The sequence below is a fragment of the Medicago truncatula genome, chromosome 5 (genome assembly GCF_003473485.1).
Source record: "Medicago truncatula cultivar Jemalong A17 chromosome 5, MtrunA17r5.0-ANR, whole genome shotgun sequence".
NCBI classification, from domain to species: Eukaryota; Viridiplantae; Streptophyta; class Magnoliopsida; order Fabales; family Fabaceae; genus Medicago; species Medicago truncatula.
Window position 1 is genome coordinate 28608266 of NC_053046.1, and position 20508 is coordinate 28628773.

A 20508-nucleotide genomic window follows, 5' to 3' on the forward strand; every position below is an offset into this window, starting at 1 on the left:
AAAGAATCAAAACATAGGGGACTGTTTTGTATTTAAATTAGTTAGGGGTCCATAACCGCAACTTTTGGAAAGATAGGGGTCCAAAAGTGCAATTAAACCAATAAAATATTTTAAATGAACAGTAAAATCAATAGTGTATACATATAAAGTAATGTTTTTATGCCACATGTTGCCTTTGTAATGCCCTGAATTCAGGTAGAACCGTGCACTTGCGGTTTTATCCCACCAGTCATCGAATCTATATAAAAGTATGAATTTATATAAAAGAATGATATTTAAAATATAAAAAATCAATTGAATGAATTTTTTTTTTTTTAAGAAATATTTACTATTTCATAAATATACACATATAAAATGATTTTTTTTTTTTACTAAAGCTAGGTTATAACTTATAAGACACTGCAAAATAAAATAAAATTAATACCTTTGAACAATTTATCTGATCAAAATGAAAGATAGTACCTAAAATAAATCATAATTCGTTTGATCACAAATGAAACAATGTTGTAGTTCATCGAATCTATATAAAAGTATAAATTTATATAAAAGAATGATATTTAAAATATAAAAAATCAATTGAATGAATTCATTTTTTTTAAGAAAGATTTACTATTTCATAAATATACACATATAAAATGATTTTTTTTACTAAAGCTAGGTTATAACTTATAAGACCTTGCAAAAAAAAATTTATTACCTTTAAACAATTTATCTAATCCAAATGAAAGATAATACCTAAAATAAATCATAATTCGGTGGATCACAAATGAAACATTGTTGTAGGTCATCGAATCTATATAAAAGTATGAATTTATAAAAAAGAATGATATTTAAAATATAAAAAATCAATTGAATGAATTCATTTTTCTTAAGAAAAATTTACTACTTCATAATTATACACATATAAAATGATTTTTTTTTTACTAAAGCTAGGTTATAACGGCAATGCAAATAAAAATAAAATAATTTGCTCACTAATAACATAATTTTGAATTCCAAATTATTTCATAAAAAATGTATTGATCAAGTGGTTTCAGAGTACATTTTAAATAGGTGGGAGCACCCAGGTTCAATTCCCAGGGGTGATTATTTTAATTTTTAATGATTTTTGCCAAGCTGTTCAACTAAATTGGAACGAATGCATGATCTTTGGCATTAAATTCTCTGGATTGCAGTTTCATAAAGATGAACCCAAATTTGATAAAAAAAAAAAATAATAATTATTGTGATGGTTTAAATTGTAAAAAATCATTAATTTAAGATGGGTGAATATGCAAATAATAAAATACTTGCTAAATTTTTGCAAAATAAAATAATAAATGTTATTATTCTAATGGAGTACACATGGAAACTTTTGATTGGTTTGAGTAAATTGTCCATGAGTTTTCAAAGGCAACCTAGGCCTCGCCATGAAATAATAGGAGATGATGACGTGGTCATTGTGGAAACCTTTGATTCTCAAGACTATGTTAGTGATGATAAGAAGGTTGAAGATGGAGTTAAGATTGAAGTTGATAGCCTTGGACTTGATGATTGTAGCATGGACCATTGGGATGATTAGTTGAAATGTCAATCATTAAAGAATTAAACACATATTATATATAATGCTTTTTTTTTTTGGATAAACTATATATGTTTCTGTTAGTATAACCTCCTAGTCTTTGATATAATTATATACAATAAAATGTTGTTAAATCTTCAAAGGCACAAAAGCATTTTATGTAGTTTGCTGAACTCTTGGCAGTTTCAGATTATATATATAATCAGCAAACTTTTAAAAATGAATATTTTCGGAAAATTGAAGGGCGCGTGAAAAGAGAGAAGGGTGAGAAATATAACCGCAAAAAATATATATTCATTTGCTGGGTTTATATCCAATGTCAACTAAGTTTTCCACATTTAATATCATCGTTAAAAAAGAAAAATCTTTCATTATTTAATTCCTTAATAGTGTAAGGAGATGACAATTTAATTAGGGATAAGTTAATCAATGCATTTTTTTTTCTTCATGCAAAAAATGCAATTGGAATTTGTTTGTTTATAAGAGAAATGGTAGGAACACATTTTTTTCTAACCTTCTCTTTAATATTTACATTCTTATTAGATGAAATTCATATGAGCCTCACCATTTTATGTGGAACTATTTCTAAAGTATGAGACTAATACGAGTTTTACCTAATAAAATAGCAAGTGTTAAAAAAGAGTGTTTATAACACTATTCATACTTATAATTAAGGAGAGTTAGAGTGATGAGTCCTACTAAAAGTCAAAGAGGTAGTTTAAGTTGAGTCAGCCTAAAAAAATTTTTTTTTTGACAAAAACAAAATGGTATTCGTTCATTCAAATCGAGAGATTACATCATTCAACACCGCTAAAAACGTAAATGATGAATCTGCGAACAAACTCACAGCATCCAAGTTAATAGCATATAACAACATAATGCCTACAAAAATATATGATAAAATTAAAGTGACCGGAATATCCATGACCTCCGGATCTGCAACGTTGACGGTCAAATCTTTGATTGAATAATCGATCTTTCAATATGAATCAAATGAACACCGCACGAAGACGGGAAATCAAACAGTGCCGCACAAGACGACGAACAACAAACCACCACACTTAGATGATGAAATCACAAAGAAAAAAAACCTAGATCTATGTGAAAATCACTTATTTAGATTGAAATAGAGAGAAAAATATGAAGAGGGGTGATTTCAGGTCAAGAATTGACCCAAAACCACCCTTCGGTGAAGAAACGGGAAGAGAAAACCTAGAGAGAGAAAACTAGGGCCGACTTGTTGGAAAGAGAGATAATAGAATAGTCAGCCTAAAAATATATACAATAAGATACTTATCTGTCATAAATTATAAGTTGTTTTTGTCATTTCACATAAATTAAGAAATGTAAATAATTTTGTACGAGAAAGAAATTACAAGTGATTTTTCAAAATTATCCTTTATTAATAATATGAGAAAGACAAATTGAAAAATTGAAATAATAGAGAGTAATAAAAACAATTACATGAATCTTTCATTAGTATTGTAAAAAGACTTTAATGAGACCTTTTTTTTTTTTTTTTGTCAAAATTACTTATAATTTGTGACGGATGGAGGACACTACATTTTAAAGTTTTTTTTTTTTTATTTTATTGAAATATTCACACCATCTTTTTAATTTTTATTTTTCTTTGTTTCAATTTATGATTGGTTGAGTCCACTACTGTGACTACAATGCATGTTAGGTTAATACTATATTCCTTGATTTGAAAAAGACGAATAGGACAAATCACCTGACCTAATTAAAATGTTCTTCTAGAAGAAACCTGAACTACAATAATTTGTTGCTTGTTTAATAAACAAACCAACCATAAACCAAAGGAGTTATGAGGGTACTTTCAACCTCATTGTCAATTACCAAACACAACAAACACATAATTTTCCACTAAATCTTAGAAAAAGACATCGAAACTAATAAAAAAACTATTCATTCTCTTCTAATTCAAACAAAATCAACTTACACTCTTCTAAGAAACAATCCAATTTCTTCATTTCCTTTCTCTTCAATTGAGTTTCTCTTAAAATAACACTTCAATGGCTAGGATCCAAAGAAAGCTCTTCCCAACAGAACCTACCACAAACCAAACCTTAGATTGTTACGGCTTTTGTGACCCTTCATGTCCTTCAAATTGCTACACTAATACAAATTACTATTTCTCACCCCCACCACTAGAACACACAACACAAGTTAACCACGTTTCCTCTTACTTCATAATCCTCATTTCACTATTCTCATTGATTTTTATCATAATTGGTTTCTACGTGATCAAAGTAAAATGTTATAATGAGATGTGTGGTTGGAGAATTAATAACTCGGTTCGCTCTCAAACCGAGAATTCTGAAGAGTTTCTCAATGAAAACCAGGTTGATCGCGATCATAATCGCGATCACCCAGTCTGGCTTATTGCAACGGTTGGTTTGCAACAATCGATTATAAACTCTATTACGGTTTGCAAGTATAGGAAAAATGAAGGGTTAATTGAAGGAACGGAATGTTCGGTTTGTTTGAATGAGTTTCATGAAGATGAAACATTAAGACTATTGCCAAAGTGTAGCCATGCTTTTCACATTTCTTGTATTGATACTTGGTTGAGATCTCATACTAATTGCCCTCTATGTCGAGCTGGTATTGTCTCCAACAATGTTACTCCTGAAGTAACAATACCGAATTCGGAACAAGAAAATAACATTTTGGGAAGAAATCAAGAGACTCATTTGGAGAATCCTAGGAATGATCAAGAAGATGTCTTAAGCAACAATATTGTTATCAATGTGACATTTGAAACTAGGGTTGAAACAACCGGGGAATCAAGCGATGAATCGAATTACAAGGAGCAAATAATCGATGATCCAACGGTTACGAATGATGAGATACAAATTGAGATGGGTTTGGTTTCAACTGAACCTGGAAGCTATCATCAAATTAGTCCTTGGAAGCTTATTACTGAAAAAAATAGCAAATCAACACGTCGTTCTCCAATTGAAGAGCGTTTACACGTAAAGCCAATAGCTATGAAAAAGTTTTTCCCTTTACACCAAAGAAAGGGTTTTAAAAAAAGATACGTGACTGCAGTTTGGAGCACAACGTCATAGTTTTTTTTTTCATGTCTTTATAGATGAAACACTATAGCAATTCCAAGAATTGTGAATTCTCTGCAACTTCAAGAATAGTGGTTCAAAACTTGGATTATTATTAAATATATGAGAGGTTCCACTAATCTAAACTCAACTCTTGTATATTAGAATTGTGAATCTATTAGAGGTGAAAATATTGTGCAGTGTGAGATATATCAATAATAAAAATATGTTTAAATGCAATTTTAGACTGTTTATTTTATCCCATTTAAAATTTTGGTTTCTCAATTTTTAAATCCATGAATTTGACCTTCTGTTTTTTAGACACCCTCCATTTACAATATTTAATTATAAATACGACATTAATGATATAATCTTGAAGGTGCTACTTCATCATTAATCCAAAACAAGCACATATTATCATATACATAAACAGTCGAAAAGGAAATAACATCTCAAAATCTCATAAAAACATAATCTCAAAAATCTCAGATACATCAATGTAGTGAACTCAATGGTTCCTCAAACATAATTCGAAAGATAAAATAAATCCCTGACGCCTAATCAAAGCACCGCTAGCTAAGACTCCAAAATAAAAGCATATAAAGACGAGTGGATGGCAGCCGTCCTCGGATACTCACGTCGACTAAGAGTCCTCATATGCACGTCTACACCACGAGGATGTAGGCAGTCGAAAATCCACTAAGATGTACGTTCAACATAAAAAAGATACGAACTCATTCAAAGCATTTAGGATCGCATATCATATAAATACACATATCCAATTCTTAGCAATAATATAATCACATGTAATGCCATTCAATTAATTAAATAAATACAAAAACTCTCAAATCATAATCACATGGATATGACAAGTATTCACATCATCACTTTATAGTCAAGTCGAATATATATATAGGGGGCATCATTGACTCTGGGGGGTCGGGAGTAGGCCTCACTTGCTTCCCATGTGAAGATGGTGTCTCTGAACATCAATAAAAATTCTGCAGTTCCCCAAAGTGTATAAATGTCAAATGATCAAAATGATTCTCATTTCTCTTATATGAAATGAAGAAAGAACTTTTCTCGGTTGATTTACTGTTGAAGTTAGAACCTGTTTTCCTCATAATATCTCTTACACAGGTGCAATAAAAAGCTGGACTCCACACACACACTCACTTGAAACTGTTGTAGGGTTGATGTGATCCATGAAATGAAGAAAGAACTTTTCTCGGTTGATTTACTGTTGAAGTTAGAACCTGTTTTCCTCATAATATCTCTTACACAGGTGCAATAAAAAGCTGGACTCCACACACACACTCACTTGAAACTGTTGTAGGGTTGATGTGATCCATGAAATGAAGAAAGAACATTTCTCGGTTCATTTACTGTTGAAGTTAGAACCTGTTTTCCTCATAATATCTCTTACACAGGCGCAATAAAAAGCTGGACTCCACACACTCACTTGAAACTGTTGTAGGGTTGATGTGTGAAAAGTGTTTAGGTTGTGATAAGTGCATCCTGAGAACAAAGCCTTGAAAAATAAAAATGCAATTGGTTTTTAGTTCATTCTGTTTTTCTGAATTATGTTGTTGTCGTCCCTTGGTTTTTGCTTGAGGACAAGCAATGATTCAAGTGTGGGGGAGTTTGATAACACGCAAAATACATTGTCTAAATAAATTTATTTTTATTTATTTTAGGGTTGTTTATTGTGTTTTGCATGTTTTATGGCTAGTATTTCGTTGTGTTTCAGGTAACAAGGGTGTCAAAGATAAAAGAACCAAGAAGGAGGTGAAAAGAGCAACTTGAACCAGCCAATGATGGTCAGCCCATTACCATTAATGACATCATGCTGATGTCACGCTCAAGTGAGATCAGCCAAGAAAGAGTCACGCTCCAGGCTTCCGTTTTTCTCTGCAGAAAATCTCAATTCAATCCAAATCTTCTTTCCCCAACTTTAGGCAAAGTGTGTTTTATTTGCAATTCGAGAGCTATAAAAGGAGTGCAGCTGATTAGAAAAGTGTTACGCATTTTAGCTCTAAGTTTTAAGAATTCTGAAAACAATAGATAGAGAAAAAGGAAGAAAGAGGATAAAACTATCACGTGAGTACGAGAGAGAAAATTGTACAAAAATTGTCATAAATTGGTTTTACAAATATCATTTCTCTTTTCAATTTCAGTTTTATTTTACTAAAACCCTATTCACACAATACAGTTCTGCACTATATTTCACATTCAATTTAATTCAAAGTTTCAATTGTCCCTTTATTCTTTGCATTCACGTTGCCAATGATGTTGCATTGTTGCTCATTCACGTTGCTAATTTCAATTAATTTTTCCATTTCATTCACGCTAGCTATTGCATCATTTAGGACCTTGAGAATTTTTGTTTTACAATTATTTAATTCCAATCCTTGTTAGTTTCATTCAGGGGCAGAGCCACACACAAGGTTGTGTGGGCTCTGCCTGCACTAAATTTACAAAAAAAAAGAATTAATACTATTGATAGTTTTAATCTAATAATAAATGATGATAGGTGCTAATAGATTTAATCTAATAAAAAATGATGATAGATGCTAATGATGGCTTATCATTGACATAAATGAGTATTATTTCTATGTATATAAAACGATTTAATCTCCTATATATGAAGAGCTTAAGGAAGTTAATGTCACTTCCTTTATTTTCTGTTTTTTGTTCTTATATTTTCTTTTAATTAATACTATCAATATTAGCAAGGTGATAGACAGCTACATCATACAAATTGCCAACTCAACGATAAAATTGAAAAGGGGACTACCAAAATATAAAGATGATAAATTTAGGGGCCAAGATTGCTATAAAAAATTTGGGATGACAAAATCAGATAATTAACAAATTTGTGTTAAAAAAAAGTGTAATTAAACCTAATTACGCGGGATTTTTTTTGTATAAAGAGATAGATTTTCTTAAAAAAAAAAAAAAAAGATGTGTTTTGATTGAGATTGAAAATGATAAAATTATTCAATATTTTTAAAAAATGATAAATCGTAAAGAACAATTGTGATGTATATTTTTGATTTAAAAAATATAATATAATATATATTTAATGCTACAAATTATATACGATACCTCCACTATTTGAATTTTCTGATTCCGCTACTCCTTTCATTGCCACTGTTTTTATTCTATTGAATCACACTAATTCCATTGCTGATGTGCCTTTACATATTCATGAATCGGTTATGCACAAATTCTACCATAGTAATATTATCAATTGGCTACTTGTTGCCCTTTTCCATAACTTCATATTTGCTGCTGCTCTTATTACTAACTACTATTGATTTCCGATTCAGCTAGTTTGTTGTGTGCCGTATTCCATTCCATATATATAACACAATTGTTGCTGCGTGGCTCTTCTCTTTAATAAAGTTTCCAACTTATTCCAGGTTCGGTTACTTTTATTTGTTTTTTTTTTTCTTTTTTAAATATGAATCATGCAAAATAATTTTAGTGTATAATTTAATTATGTCTGAGTAGTCTAAATTGAGCCCAAAACGAGGTTCCGTACTACCAAGGGAACTCATGTAAATTACGCGCGTCTTTTAGTGTAACGAGAATTTAAACAATTGTTTTGAAAAAATTCTGTTTTGTAATTGTTAAAAATCTACTACGAAAGTAAAGATACCGAGATATCGTTTACGCATCAAAAGAGCGAAAACGATATCCGACTAAGAAAAATATCAAGTTTTTAATAGAAAAAGTTAAAGCGAAAACATTTATTTTCTTTTAATTAAGAGTTTATTGAATTTAGAAAAAGGAATTTTTAGGCCTTAATTATACGATACGAAAGTAGGTTGTTACGCATCTAAAAATTTCGACAACGTGTTACGAAAGCAAATATTGTCTCTTGTTTGATAAATTCTAAAAGCAGCTTTAATTCTCTCGTTACCATTTAATTAGTGCAATAATTTACGTGAGTGATGGAAGCTGACGGAAACCGTCGTTTTGGTCTTTACTCGTCCATTAATTAATTAAAACATTTTTTTCCGTGCAAATTCCAAAATATTTTGATTTTGCCTTAGATAAACACAGTAACGGTGAACTTCGGTAGTTGTTAAATTGGCCTCTGTGGATACGATACCTTTTATACTAAAACCGACATAGTCGTGCACTTGCGGCCCTGTCAATAGACTCATTTGCATGCAATGCTCTATACGACTCTATATGCATGTGGTACCGTTTTGGATATCGGAGTTATGTTACCAAGTGATCCCTCATCATCAAGATTATTTGGATAATTCAAAGTTATATTACCAGATTAGTCCCTCATCATCGCGATTCTCATCATCATGATAACAAGACTATGAATGCACGAACATTTCACCACAAGGAAGGGGGGGGGGGGGGGGGGGGGGGGGGGGGTTTGAATTGTGACCCTTTAAAAATTAAACCTATAACTTAAAATTGGTTCTCAAGTTGAAACTTGGAATGGTTAAGTTAAAAGCAGACTTCATAACGTTCTGATGTCTGAGTGCAAAAACAGTTTAATAAATTAAAAGTGTTTGTGTGTGTTGTGTATACAGTAAGTAAAGAGTATAGGGAAGAGAGAATAAACACACAAAGAATTTATAGTGGTTCCCCCAATGTGGGTTAGTCCACTCCTCATAATCTTGTGAGAGTTTCCACTATGATGCTTGAGATAACCTCTCAAATTCTGCACCTTACAATCTTTGTTCACCTGAACAATTACAATTTTGTATTCTCTAAGCCTCAGCAGGCTTGCACCTTGTTGCTAAGTTAACCACTTAGACTTTTACAACCTTTGCTCAAACTAACACTTTAGTATCCCTAAAGCTAGATGAGACTTTTTTACAATTTGTATGGAGGTTGAATGTTTGTGAATCAAACACAAGAAAAGGAAGAAGTTATCTTTCAGATAACAAAGAGTATTGATTTGCACTAAGTAAACGAAAGCCTTAGAGATTGATCAATTTCAGTTTTGCAAGAGCTTCAAACAATCTTTGTTGTTTTCTTGTATGCTTTGCAATGGTGCAAGTAATGCTGAGCCTTTGATCTCTATTTATAGAGTCTTTGGGCTCATATAGCCGTTGTAAGGTGACCAATGGTGTTATGCCACGTGTCCTGGGCCCCACAAGCTTTTACTTGAAAATCTGGGTGAACATTCTGAACATCAGAATGTTGTTGAGTTCCCAGGATGAACATCAGAATGTTGCTGTGTTCTTCATCAGAATGTTTGATATTCATGATGTTCTTCATCTGGGTTCATCAAGGATGAATGTCTGATGAGTTCCTGGGTCCATCCAATACATGACAGGGGATTTGTTCAAGTTTTATCCTTCAAAAGTTACTTCTCCATATGCATCAAAAGTTGCTTGAAAAAGTAGGATAAAGTTGATTCAAATCTGTCTTGGATTTGGTGCAGGAGAGAGAGGATAGTGGATCTGCAATCTTCAGGCCCATGCTTTAAGGAGATTTGCTTGATTCATCTCAGAGTACACGTTATCTCTGATGCAAGATCTCCTTTGCTAGCTTTTCCATCTTTCCACCAACTACATTGTTCATGGCTGGAAGCATGTGCAGAAGTGAACATTCTGATCTCAGAATGTTCCATTTGTTCTTACTTTAGGTTGATTTGTAAGACTTAACTTTTAATGTAATCAAACCTAATAGTAAGATACAACTGAAGTGCAGTGAATGCATCATCTAGGATAGTATTCTCTTTGGAATATTCCTAGTACTTTAATGTTCATAGTCTTGGATGAACATTAAAGATCCTTTTGACATAGTTCCTTGTCCATGCCTTTATTTGTTGATAGATCCATGCAGATGTACTTTTCTGGACCTTTTATTCATGTCAAGTGTACTTGCATGCTCTTCACGTTCTTGATGAATCTGGGTTGCTTATGAACAACCTTCTGAACTATCATCAGAACGTTCTGATTAACTTCCTGATCAACATTCTGAACTAACTTTCTGAACTTCAGAATTAGTTCATGGATTCAATGTCCTTTGATTTTATGCATCTTGGTATGATTCAAACCTTGTTCCTGTCTTAGTGAAAACACTCAAGAGCACAAGTTAAATACCAAGGAATTAATCAAAGTCCATTTAATCCTTAATCATTAAAGTTTATTATCTTTAAAATTAATTAGGGATTTTGCCTCAACAGATCGCATGTAGGGCGTTCTTCGCCTACAACTTGGAGATGTCACACTGACAAAGTCTCTAGGCAATCTTGATCTAGATGGATGAGGGATCATTCCCCCTCTGCTAGGTAGTGGGTAAAGAGGCCGTCTTGGAGGCGACAAATTTTGTTTTTTGGGAGATCCTTCTCATCTACGAAAGACGACAATTTTTCTCTTCGATAATCAACGTTTGACGTTGAATCGTGCGGGGAAGATTTGAGTATGGCATTATTAGGGGTGGTGTTTCCCGCCACTTCGTTAGGCCTCAAGGGAGCAAGAAGGGGTCGGTCCTGTATAGGCACCACCAGTTGGGGAATCTGCTGGGAGTTTTTCGCTCTAGGCCATCAACAGGAGAAGGCGTAGAGGTGTGTCCGTCGCAGTAGACACGATGGACTTCACTCCTTACATGAGAGTTGGCACCGTTGGTAGTCATTGTGTTTATAGTTTCAAATCTTTGGTTTTTTGTTGGTTAAAAAATGATAGCTTGTATTTCCCATAGATGTTGCTACTGATCGTACTTGATCAAAATGTGACTACCAGTGTAGTTTGAATTTGGTGGTTGTAAGCCTTAACTGTTAACTGCAGACGGGGGAGGGGGTGTACCTGCAGAAACTCCGACGCTTAAGTTAGTATTGAGTCAGAAAAGGGGGTTGAGAGGGTAAGAAGATTCTCCCTTTGGGGACACTAGAGAGTGCCCTTTATATAGAGGTGGGTGTTGCAAGCACCGTTGTATGGCATGATGGAACAAAATGTGTTTAACATTATCACCTTATGTTTTGATGATTCCAAGGTATTAAAAGTTCAATTGAATATGCTAATATTTGTTCAAGGTATTGGTTCTAGAAGAACAAATGGGAGCAAAATAATTTTTAAAGGAAAATTATGTTGCAAGTCAGAGTCTGAAGACCATCAGAAGCTGACAGTTTGAGTCTAAAGCCACCAGAGTCTGAAGCCTTCAAAGTATGGACTTGAAGTTAGTTAATTTGGTCATTTGAAGACATATGTATGCAGAAGGAATAGAAGCGTGAAACAACAATTATTTCAGAGGAATTAGAAGGCATTGAATGCTTATCCACTGAAGAATGCACAGAGAAAGGACAATAGTACAATTGTACAACCACTTCTCCACTACTCCTCCATTGTCTGCGAATAGTACAAGCTACAATTGTGTCTCTGCTGGTTAATTCTCCAAACAAGGAATGTATTACAAATTATACCCTTCTAAGACATTAACTAAATCAAGCAACAAACCATTGGTGATTGATCACGCTTCTACAACGAGTCTTTTGATGTGTCGGTACTTCTACAACGTATCTTTGATTGTGGAAGGAACCAGGATAATTGTTTCGTGTCTTTCTCTTCCCTCTCTCTATTTTTACTTTATCCACTGCATTAAACTTTGAACATTGTTCCAGACTCTGAACTCTATTAGACTCTGGACTTTGAACTTTGTTTAAAAAGAAGAAAAATCTAACACAATTCAACCCCCCTTCTTGTGTTTTTCTCACCTTTAAGGTACAATCACAATTTTGGGTAAAAAATGTCATATCAGAGCCAAGACTAATGTCTGGGTATAAATAGTTGTTAGGTCGGGCTTGACTTGCAAAACTTATCCTCAATCGTACCTTTAGGTACGAACGTGTGCAATTATCGACCTAGGGTGAGATACTCTCGACCTGCGTAACTCCCGAACCCTGTGAGCCACCATCGGCCTGTACTGTGATCTGGTGAGTTTTAGGGCATTTCGATCGTATGGTGTCTCCCTCTTAAAAGACTTGGGTCAGACCCAACCAGAGCCGGAGTGGCCTTTATGCCAGTCCGGAACACATGATTTTGTAATAAAATACTTCAAAAACACCTATGAATTGTTTGGTTTATGAAGAGCTATAATTACGTGACTCGATATTTAAACATTACAAAATTCTGGTTAAACCATGAGAAACTTCTCTAAAACTCCTCTTTATTGACTCAATTTGCTATCAAAATGATTGAGAAACATACTAAAAATAATGAAACATCACTTTTCAGCATTACACCTCTAACATTTGGGGATGGTTGGAAGGAAATATTGGTGTGCACTTAGATACTATTTTTTTTACAAACATTCTTGTTACTTGTGATAAAACTTGGTCTTCTCAAGTTCTCAATGTAAATTGGTTATTCAAAGTGCTATTATATTTTCTGCTATTTGGCGGGATAGTACTCCAAATGCTATTAAGGATGTAAGGTTTACATGTGTTTAGATTTTGTGTGCTTGATGTTTAAATCTTTGTTGGATTACTATGCACTCTTTTTCCCTTCTCCAAGGATTTATCCCATTGATTTTTCCTTGGGAAGTTTTTGATAAGGCAGAGAATGATTTACACCTTGTGTGTGCCTTCTATCCATTTTAGAGTATTCATAGTTGATAGGTGATAGTTATGGAGTGCCATAGCTATCACTCGACACTTTCCCTACATTGCTTAAAAAAGGCAGTTAACTTTGACATCCCAAAAATACGTTTACTTTTAAGGTAAATATGTTGTCACTTAATGGTGCTTTGTTTTTTGTAAATGTTTCCTTTCTATCATCAAAAGTTAAAAAATAAAAGAAAATGTTAGTAAAAAAATGGGAATCACTATATGGATCATAATTTTTAATGTGACCTCCTTGTTAAGTATGATGAAGGGGCAAAAATATAATATTAATGTACTTAAGAGACATTTAATATTTTTGTTTTATTTAAAAGGTATTTTTTCATAACACATTAAGTAATAAAAATTATTTAATTGATGTAAGAAAAGCATGAGCTTTATATATAATAAAGAGATCAAATTATATTCTTTCTGGTACATTCATAGGGGGAAAATATGGTTGCAATTCTAAAATTTATTTATTCTATACTTCTCTTTATTTTCTTACATCTTGTATCAACGAATGGTTACAGTAAGCCATTTTTTTTTACCCTTTTCAAATTTCTTTCTTTACTTGTACATAATCATTTATCAAAATTTAGTAACGCTCTTGTATTCTTCTTTTTTCCCCTTCATTACAGGAAATATTAAATATTGTTTTATTGATACCGATTGTCCAAGAAGCATGTGCCATTATCCTGAAATTGTGAGGTGCGTTGACCAATGCAAATGTGTTAGAATAATGCCATAAAGTTTATCTGGTTATTCTACTGGCACAGGATATTAGAGATATTATTTAATTATTTTTCTTAATTTCACAAACACTTATGGTTTGTATTCTATAATAAAACAATAAAATGGAATAAAGTTGTAAAAAGGTTTGAAACCCTCCTATAGTACTATTTTATGTGGGATAACTCAAATATGAATTTATGTGACAACTAGGGTACCTATGGAAGAATGGTGGGTAATTTACCCCAACCAATATACATTAGCCACGTAAGCACATTTTTAAGTGGTATCCATGAATTATCTATCTTGACCCCACCAACAAATTGCTCATTTTCATTGGTTGGTGGGTAAATTACTCACCATTCTTCAAAGGTAATCTAGAAAAAACCATGAATTTAATGAGGTCTCTACAAGTGGACATTGAATTTTTTTCCCTAGATTAGTTAGCCCTTGTGTCGACGATAAATTTAATGGTTAGAATTCACCTTATAAGAAAGTGAATAAATGGGGTGTCTGAGGTTCGAACCCCGACCCCTACATATAATAATGCAAGCGCATGTTCTACCGCATAAAATATCAATCACACAAGGTCTAGTATTTATTTCCAATTTATTTTTCTAAGATGATTAATTAAAAAGATTGAAACTTTGAAGTTGATTTTGGTATGAAATAAAAGTTTTAAATATGGGGTAAGTTATTGTTAGAAACAATTTTAAATTTTGCATATATAACCTTTTCATTTCAAGATTCCAAATATTTTTAGTCTCAACAAGTGGTTTCACAACATTTATAGTAGAAGACTAGCTTACCTTAAAGTTCAAGAACATGATGCCTATTGTGGCTTGATGTGGAAGATACTCACTAAAATCACGATCTCTTCCACTTTTCTGCTATAATTCTTTCTACTCGAGTGTTCCATGTTGAATGCTATTTTTACTCGGATTTTGCGGTCGTTCTTTATGTACTATCTGTTGTATTATATTACACACGGGGCACTTTTTATGGGTACCTTGATCCTTTTCAAATCAGCTTTATTATTATTATCCTTTGTTAAACATCTTTGAACCTCCATGCAATAATTTCTTTTGTTCTTATTGAGTGATAAGTCAGTCATAAGTTTTGAACCTTAACGTCGTGTATATAATTTATCTTGGAGTTAGATAGAATATTTTTAATAACTTGATATGATTTGAAACTAAATTTTGGATTGTTATTTTTGAATTAGCAACATTTTAAGAATTTATGGCGGGTTACTAGTCGAAATTGTTAATCAAAATGAAAAAAAAATAATGTAGATAAACCATACAAATATATGGGTCTACAAAAAAAAAAACACAAGAGCCAGAAACTGCAAAAGAAAAAAATTTGGTATCTTTAAAAAAATTTAGAAAATGAAAACATTATAATTTCTACTTGTACCCATCTCGTTCTGGTTCGTATAATTTTTTTTTAATACACATTAAGGAATAAAAGAAAATAGGGTTAATTAAGTTTTTAGTCCCTATAAATATTCACAGTTTTGTTTTTACTCCCTACAAAATAAAATCACATTTTTTAGTTTCTATAAAAATTTTCATAAGCATTTTTAGTCACTGTCAAAAATTTCCATCAACAGTTTTGGTCCCTAAAATACTTAAGAAAAATGTCACAAGGACTAAAAAGTGGGATTTTATTTTGTAAGGACTAAAAACAAAACTGTGAATATTTATAGGGACTAAAAACTTAATTAACCCAAAAAAATATGAAAGAAAGTCGAAAAATATACTAACAAACATCATATCAATTAAAAAAGGGTTAAATATTTTTTTGGTCTCTATAAAATTAAGATATTTAAAGTTTAGTCCTCCCTTAATTTTAATAGGTTTTTTAGTCCCTATAAAAAAAAATTTGCAATCAGTTTTAATCCCTACTAAATTTAAATTTGATTAATTATGCTTAAACTATTAAGTTTTTGAACAATCTTTTATATGTGTTAAGAACACTTCTAAATTTGATTTCTACATCCAAATTTCTGTTACTTTTAACTTGAAATTTTTTGTTTTAAAAAAAAAAATATATATTTAATTCATTTCATGTCAAAAAATTCCGAATTTTAGTAAATGAACCTTTAATAATGTTCTAAACTTGTCTAAAAAAAATTTAAAAATTTAAGAGTTTAAGGATAATTAAACAAAATTTGTTTTAGCAGGTACTAAAATTACATGTCAATATTTTTTGTAGGGACTAAAAATGCTATTAAAATTAAATAAGGACTAAACTTAGAAGTTTCCAATTTTATAGGGATCAATATAATATTTAATCCATTAAAAAAAGGTTAAATATGTTTTTGGTCCCTACATATGAGTTTACTTTAAAGGAGAGATCAAAAGTGATGATAGAAAACTTTTGGAGGACTAAAAGTTGAACAACATTTTTAGAGGGACTAAAATAAAAAGTTAACATATTTATACAGATAAAAAACATATTTCACCCATTAAAAAAAGTAGAACTTAAATGTTTTACCGATCTAAAAGTAACTTGACTCCCTACCATGGCATAAAAATCATTTAATAATCAAGAGATGAAGAGAAAAAGTGACTGGAAAAACATCAATATAAAATTGAAGATGAACTATCCAATTATTGCTTGAAAGTGGTGATGGACAAAACTCAGTACACAAAATCACATATTTATACGCACAATATTTTTCCATGTAGGACAAATAATCTTATTATTAGAAAAAAAAATATTGAGTACATATTAGTGGTTGTATATATAATAAGTGAGTGAATAATTATATTTAAGAAATATGGGTTATAGTATAACAAAAAAATTAGTAGTTCAAAGGTTAATGTGAAAAGAAAAAAAATGCATTGGAGTTTATGATTCATAAACACATAAATAATGCGTGGAGCTTTTTAGAGTGCCACATCATCACAATTATAGCTTATGGATAGTTCAAGCTTAGTTTACAAAGATATAAAATAGCGTGGATGATGTAACACAATGGGAGGTGTTATACCCTGATTTTGGACCTAAAAATACTCGTCCAAATTTCTTTTCTAACACTGATATTTGTCAATTCTCTATTATTTTACTCTGAATCTTTAACTCTCTTTTAAACGTATTTTACTGCCTCTGTCTGTCTTTTCTTGCATTACAAGTCATTTAAGAACTTTCTGAAACGTCGCATTACTTTTCTTGCATTTTATTTTAAAAACCATGCAAAAAGGGTATTTTGGTCATTTCCTGCAGTGGAACCCATTTTAGTCCCTGTGTTTGCCTCTGAGTCTTTTCAATTTGTCTGTACAAATCATTATTGAGTCTTTGTTTAAAAAAATCATTTCAAAAAATTGCATCTGAGTCAGTTTAGTCCCTAGGGGCATTTTGGTCTTTTCCTGTCAAAATTTTGACAGGGAGGTATTTTGAAATACCTCATGTCAGTTTTTGGTTCGTTTTAGTCCTTTTGTTGATTTTATTTTAGGTTTCACTTTACGTTTTGTCAGGTTACCAATTTTATTTCAATTTTATTTTTATTTTTGCATTTTGGTCCTCAAAGAGGTCCAAAATTGCTTTTCAGTCTAGAACTCTTTTTTTTTAAATTGCATTTTAGTCCAAAATATTTGAAAATTCCATTTCAGTCCTTTTTATTATTATTGCAGTTTAGTCCTTTTATTTTTCCTTTTGGCAGCAAGGTCCTTAAGTCCAAGACAGGTGTCACTTTCTCATTGGTTCAGAAGCACACATGGCAGCCTATAAAAGGCGCATTTACTGTACAAGTCAGGATCAGATCCATTAATCACACGCCAACTCATAAACACAAATCCAATTTTCTCTCTCTCAGCAATTGAATCAAAACAGAAAATTTCTCAGAATTTCTCAAGAACACCAAGAACACAAAACCCTAACCGTTTCCAGAAATTTCAAAATTCATCAGAATCAACGAATTTCACATCAATCCTCAGAGATTCGTGTGAATCTTCATCACTGGATTGAAGATTCTCCTGCAATTCTAAGTGCGAGCTCACATTGAAGCAAGCTCAAGCACTGATCACAGGGATCCTCTCAAGCAGATCTAAGAAGCAAGAAGCAAACTCAAGCGTTGATCACAGAGAAGATTAGAAGAGGAAAAGAAGCAAGGTTGAAACCGGCGAAGAAGATGAAGAAACAGAACCGGTGAATCACCGATTTATTTTCGGTCCAAAGAACAAGCAGAAGAATCAAAAATCATCAAGAACAGAATCAAGTTTTCCGAAGAATCTCATAAAACCTCCAATCAAAAACTTCAGGTAAAACTCAGAACAAAATTTCTTTTCAAAAGTGATATCATAGTTTAACCTGTAAAATCACGTGAACAAACAGATCTAAAAAAAATTTCCAGAATCACAAAGATAAAATCATAACCGTAAACACCAAAACCTAGATCCATAAGGATCCAAGTTTTGAAAGCAAGAACAAGCACCAGAGAAGTGATAAACGACGAAACGATGTAGATCCTTAAAGATCTAAACGTTTTCTTTTAAAAAAGATCAAAAAAATTAGTTTCAAAACCGTACGAAAATTTTCAGATCTACGTCGTTTCAAGCTGTGTTTGAGAAAATCTTTGCTGGATTCGTGTTTAGGGTTAAAGGACGAATCGTTTGATGTGGAAATTTTTAAGTTCTGGAAAATTAGGTCACCGGAGAGTTCATAGGCTCGCCGGAGAAGATGAAGTTTCCGGCGGACCTTCAAGGTCTCCGCCGTAGCTTCATCCTCACCGGCGGTGAGTTTAGAGAAAGGCGAGAGAGAGGCGAGAGAAGAGGAGTTTAGAGAGAGAAAGGTGTGTTGCAAATGAAAAAACCGGCGCATTAGGCTTTTATATAGGGCGCTAGACCGGACCGGTTCAAGACCGGTCCAACCCCCTGCGTTGTGAGCCCTTAGATCTAGGGTTTGGGATCTTGGATCAATCCAACGATCCCTGAGCGTCCCTGTGAGATCCGGATCCTTTGGTTTTGGGCTGGGCTTTTTTCTGTACGTTTTTGTTTATTTTCCTACTATCTGCACCATATTTCTTTGCTGTTTGAACTTCTGCATGCTTAAATTTTCTCTAAAAATCTCCAAAAATTATCACATGTTTCTTGATGTATTTTCATACTTTTTTTTATATTTTTCAATGGTTTTAAAATGATAAAAAAAAAAACATATGATATTTCTTGGGTAATTAGTGTATTTAGACATAAATTTGTGCATTTTTTAGTAGTGTACTCCTCATGAAATGTTGACATGTGATATGAATTTTTGGAATGCAATTTTGTGATAAGTTTGTTACTGATTACATGTTTAATTTGCTGCTTGTGTATCTCAATTTCATCTCCCTTCTTGGCTTGCAATTAGTATGCATTTTTACTAGTAAATAAAGTGCCAAAATAGTTTGAAAGTGTGCCATAAACTTTAGCATCAAATATGTCCCATTTTTTTTTACATTATGGCACAAAGCAAGACCTCTAAAAATGCCATAATGAAGGGATTATGGGTCATACATATGCTAGAGCCTTAGGACCATTTTCATGCACATTTTGTCACTTTATTAGTTTCTTTTATGTCTTTCCTCTTAATATTTTTTGTGCATTTCTTTTATTCTATGCTTTATTTTACTAATCATCTCATTTCTTTTGTTCCATTCATTTCATGAGTATTTCTCCATTTCACCACTATCTCCTCCACTTCCTTTAGCTTAGCATTTATTTTTTTGCAAATTTTAATTCATTCGGTGATGTAATTTGTTATCATTGGTTTGTAGCTTGGCAAAGGGGCCATAGAATGTATTTAGGCAATTTTTGTAATATGGACTATGGACACTATGACGCATCGGCACGCACACACTCACCCTAGATGTATGCCTAGGATTGCATGTGTAGATGTATGGCTAGGATTGCATGGTTAGATGAATGCTTAGGTTTAAACACTTAGAGAAAATCCAACTTTTTCCAAAAATATGCAAACAAACTCGCTTCAAATATTTGTCATAAAAAATGGAGTCAAAACTCCAATATTTTTTACCTTTTATTTTCTTAATCAAATTCTCAAATAAACCTAATCATTTAGACTTTTTGCAAAATCACTAAACAAACCCTCACTCTTTCATACTCTAATGCTCATGAAGCCTCTCAATCCCCTTCTTCAAAATCATTTTCAAAATTTAAAATCAAACAATTAAAAACAAAAAACAACAAGTCTTTTTAGCAAGAACTACGCCGGTTTTGATCCCGTAAAACGGTACGTAGGCAAGGGACTTTAACCCCTCCAAGCCGAAATAAAATCAAAATTCTACCTCTTCTCACCCCCATTCTTCACTAATCACACCTTCTTTTTTTACAAATAGTCTCTAAAAGTAAAGCGTAGAAATAAGCTTAGGAGAACGGTTCTTATGGAGTACCATAATCGCTCCGGGTGCCTAACACCTTCCCTTAGCGAAAACGACCCCCGAACCTAGAACTTTTTAAGGGTTTTTCTCCTTTTACCCTTCCCAAGAAAAAAGAGAGATATCAACGGTCAAAAGGTTCAAGTCCGATTAATGGCTTGGCACCCAAAAACCATGATAA

The 20508-nt window shown here is 32.4% G+C and overlaps 1 protein-coding gene and 1 long non-coding RNA gene across 2 annotated transcripts; both read left to right on the plus strand.

The window, feature by feature from the left end:
• Window positions 1-3414: 3414 nt before the first annotated feature.
• LOC11433251 (RING-H2 finger protein ATL54) lies at window positions 3415-4878 on the plus strand. Its single transcript, XM_003615140.3, has one exon. It carries the CDS (start codon window positions 3595-3597, stop codon window positions 4651-4653), a length of 1059 nt encoding a protein of 352 aa, XP_003615188.1. The 5' UTR covers window positions 3415-3594; the 3' UTR covers window positions 4654-4878.
• Window positions 4879-13601: 8723 nt separating this feature from the next.
• LOC112421876 (uncharacterized) lies at window positions 13602-14631 on the plus strand. The gene is made up of 2 exons (XR_003012234.2): window positions 13602-13748; window positions 13858-14631. It is a non-coding gene; the product is annotated as an uncharacterized lncRNA (long non-coding RNA).
• Window positions 14632-20508: the final 5877 nt, after the last annotated feature.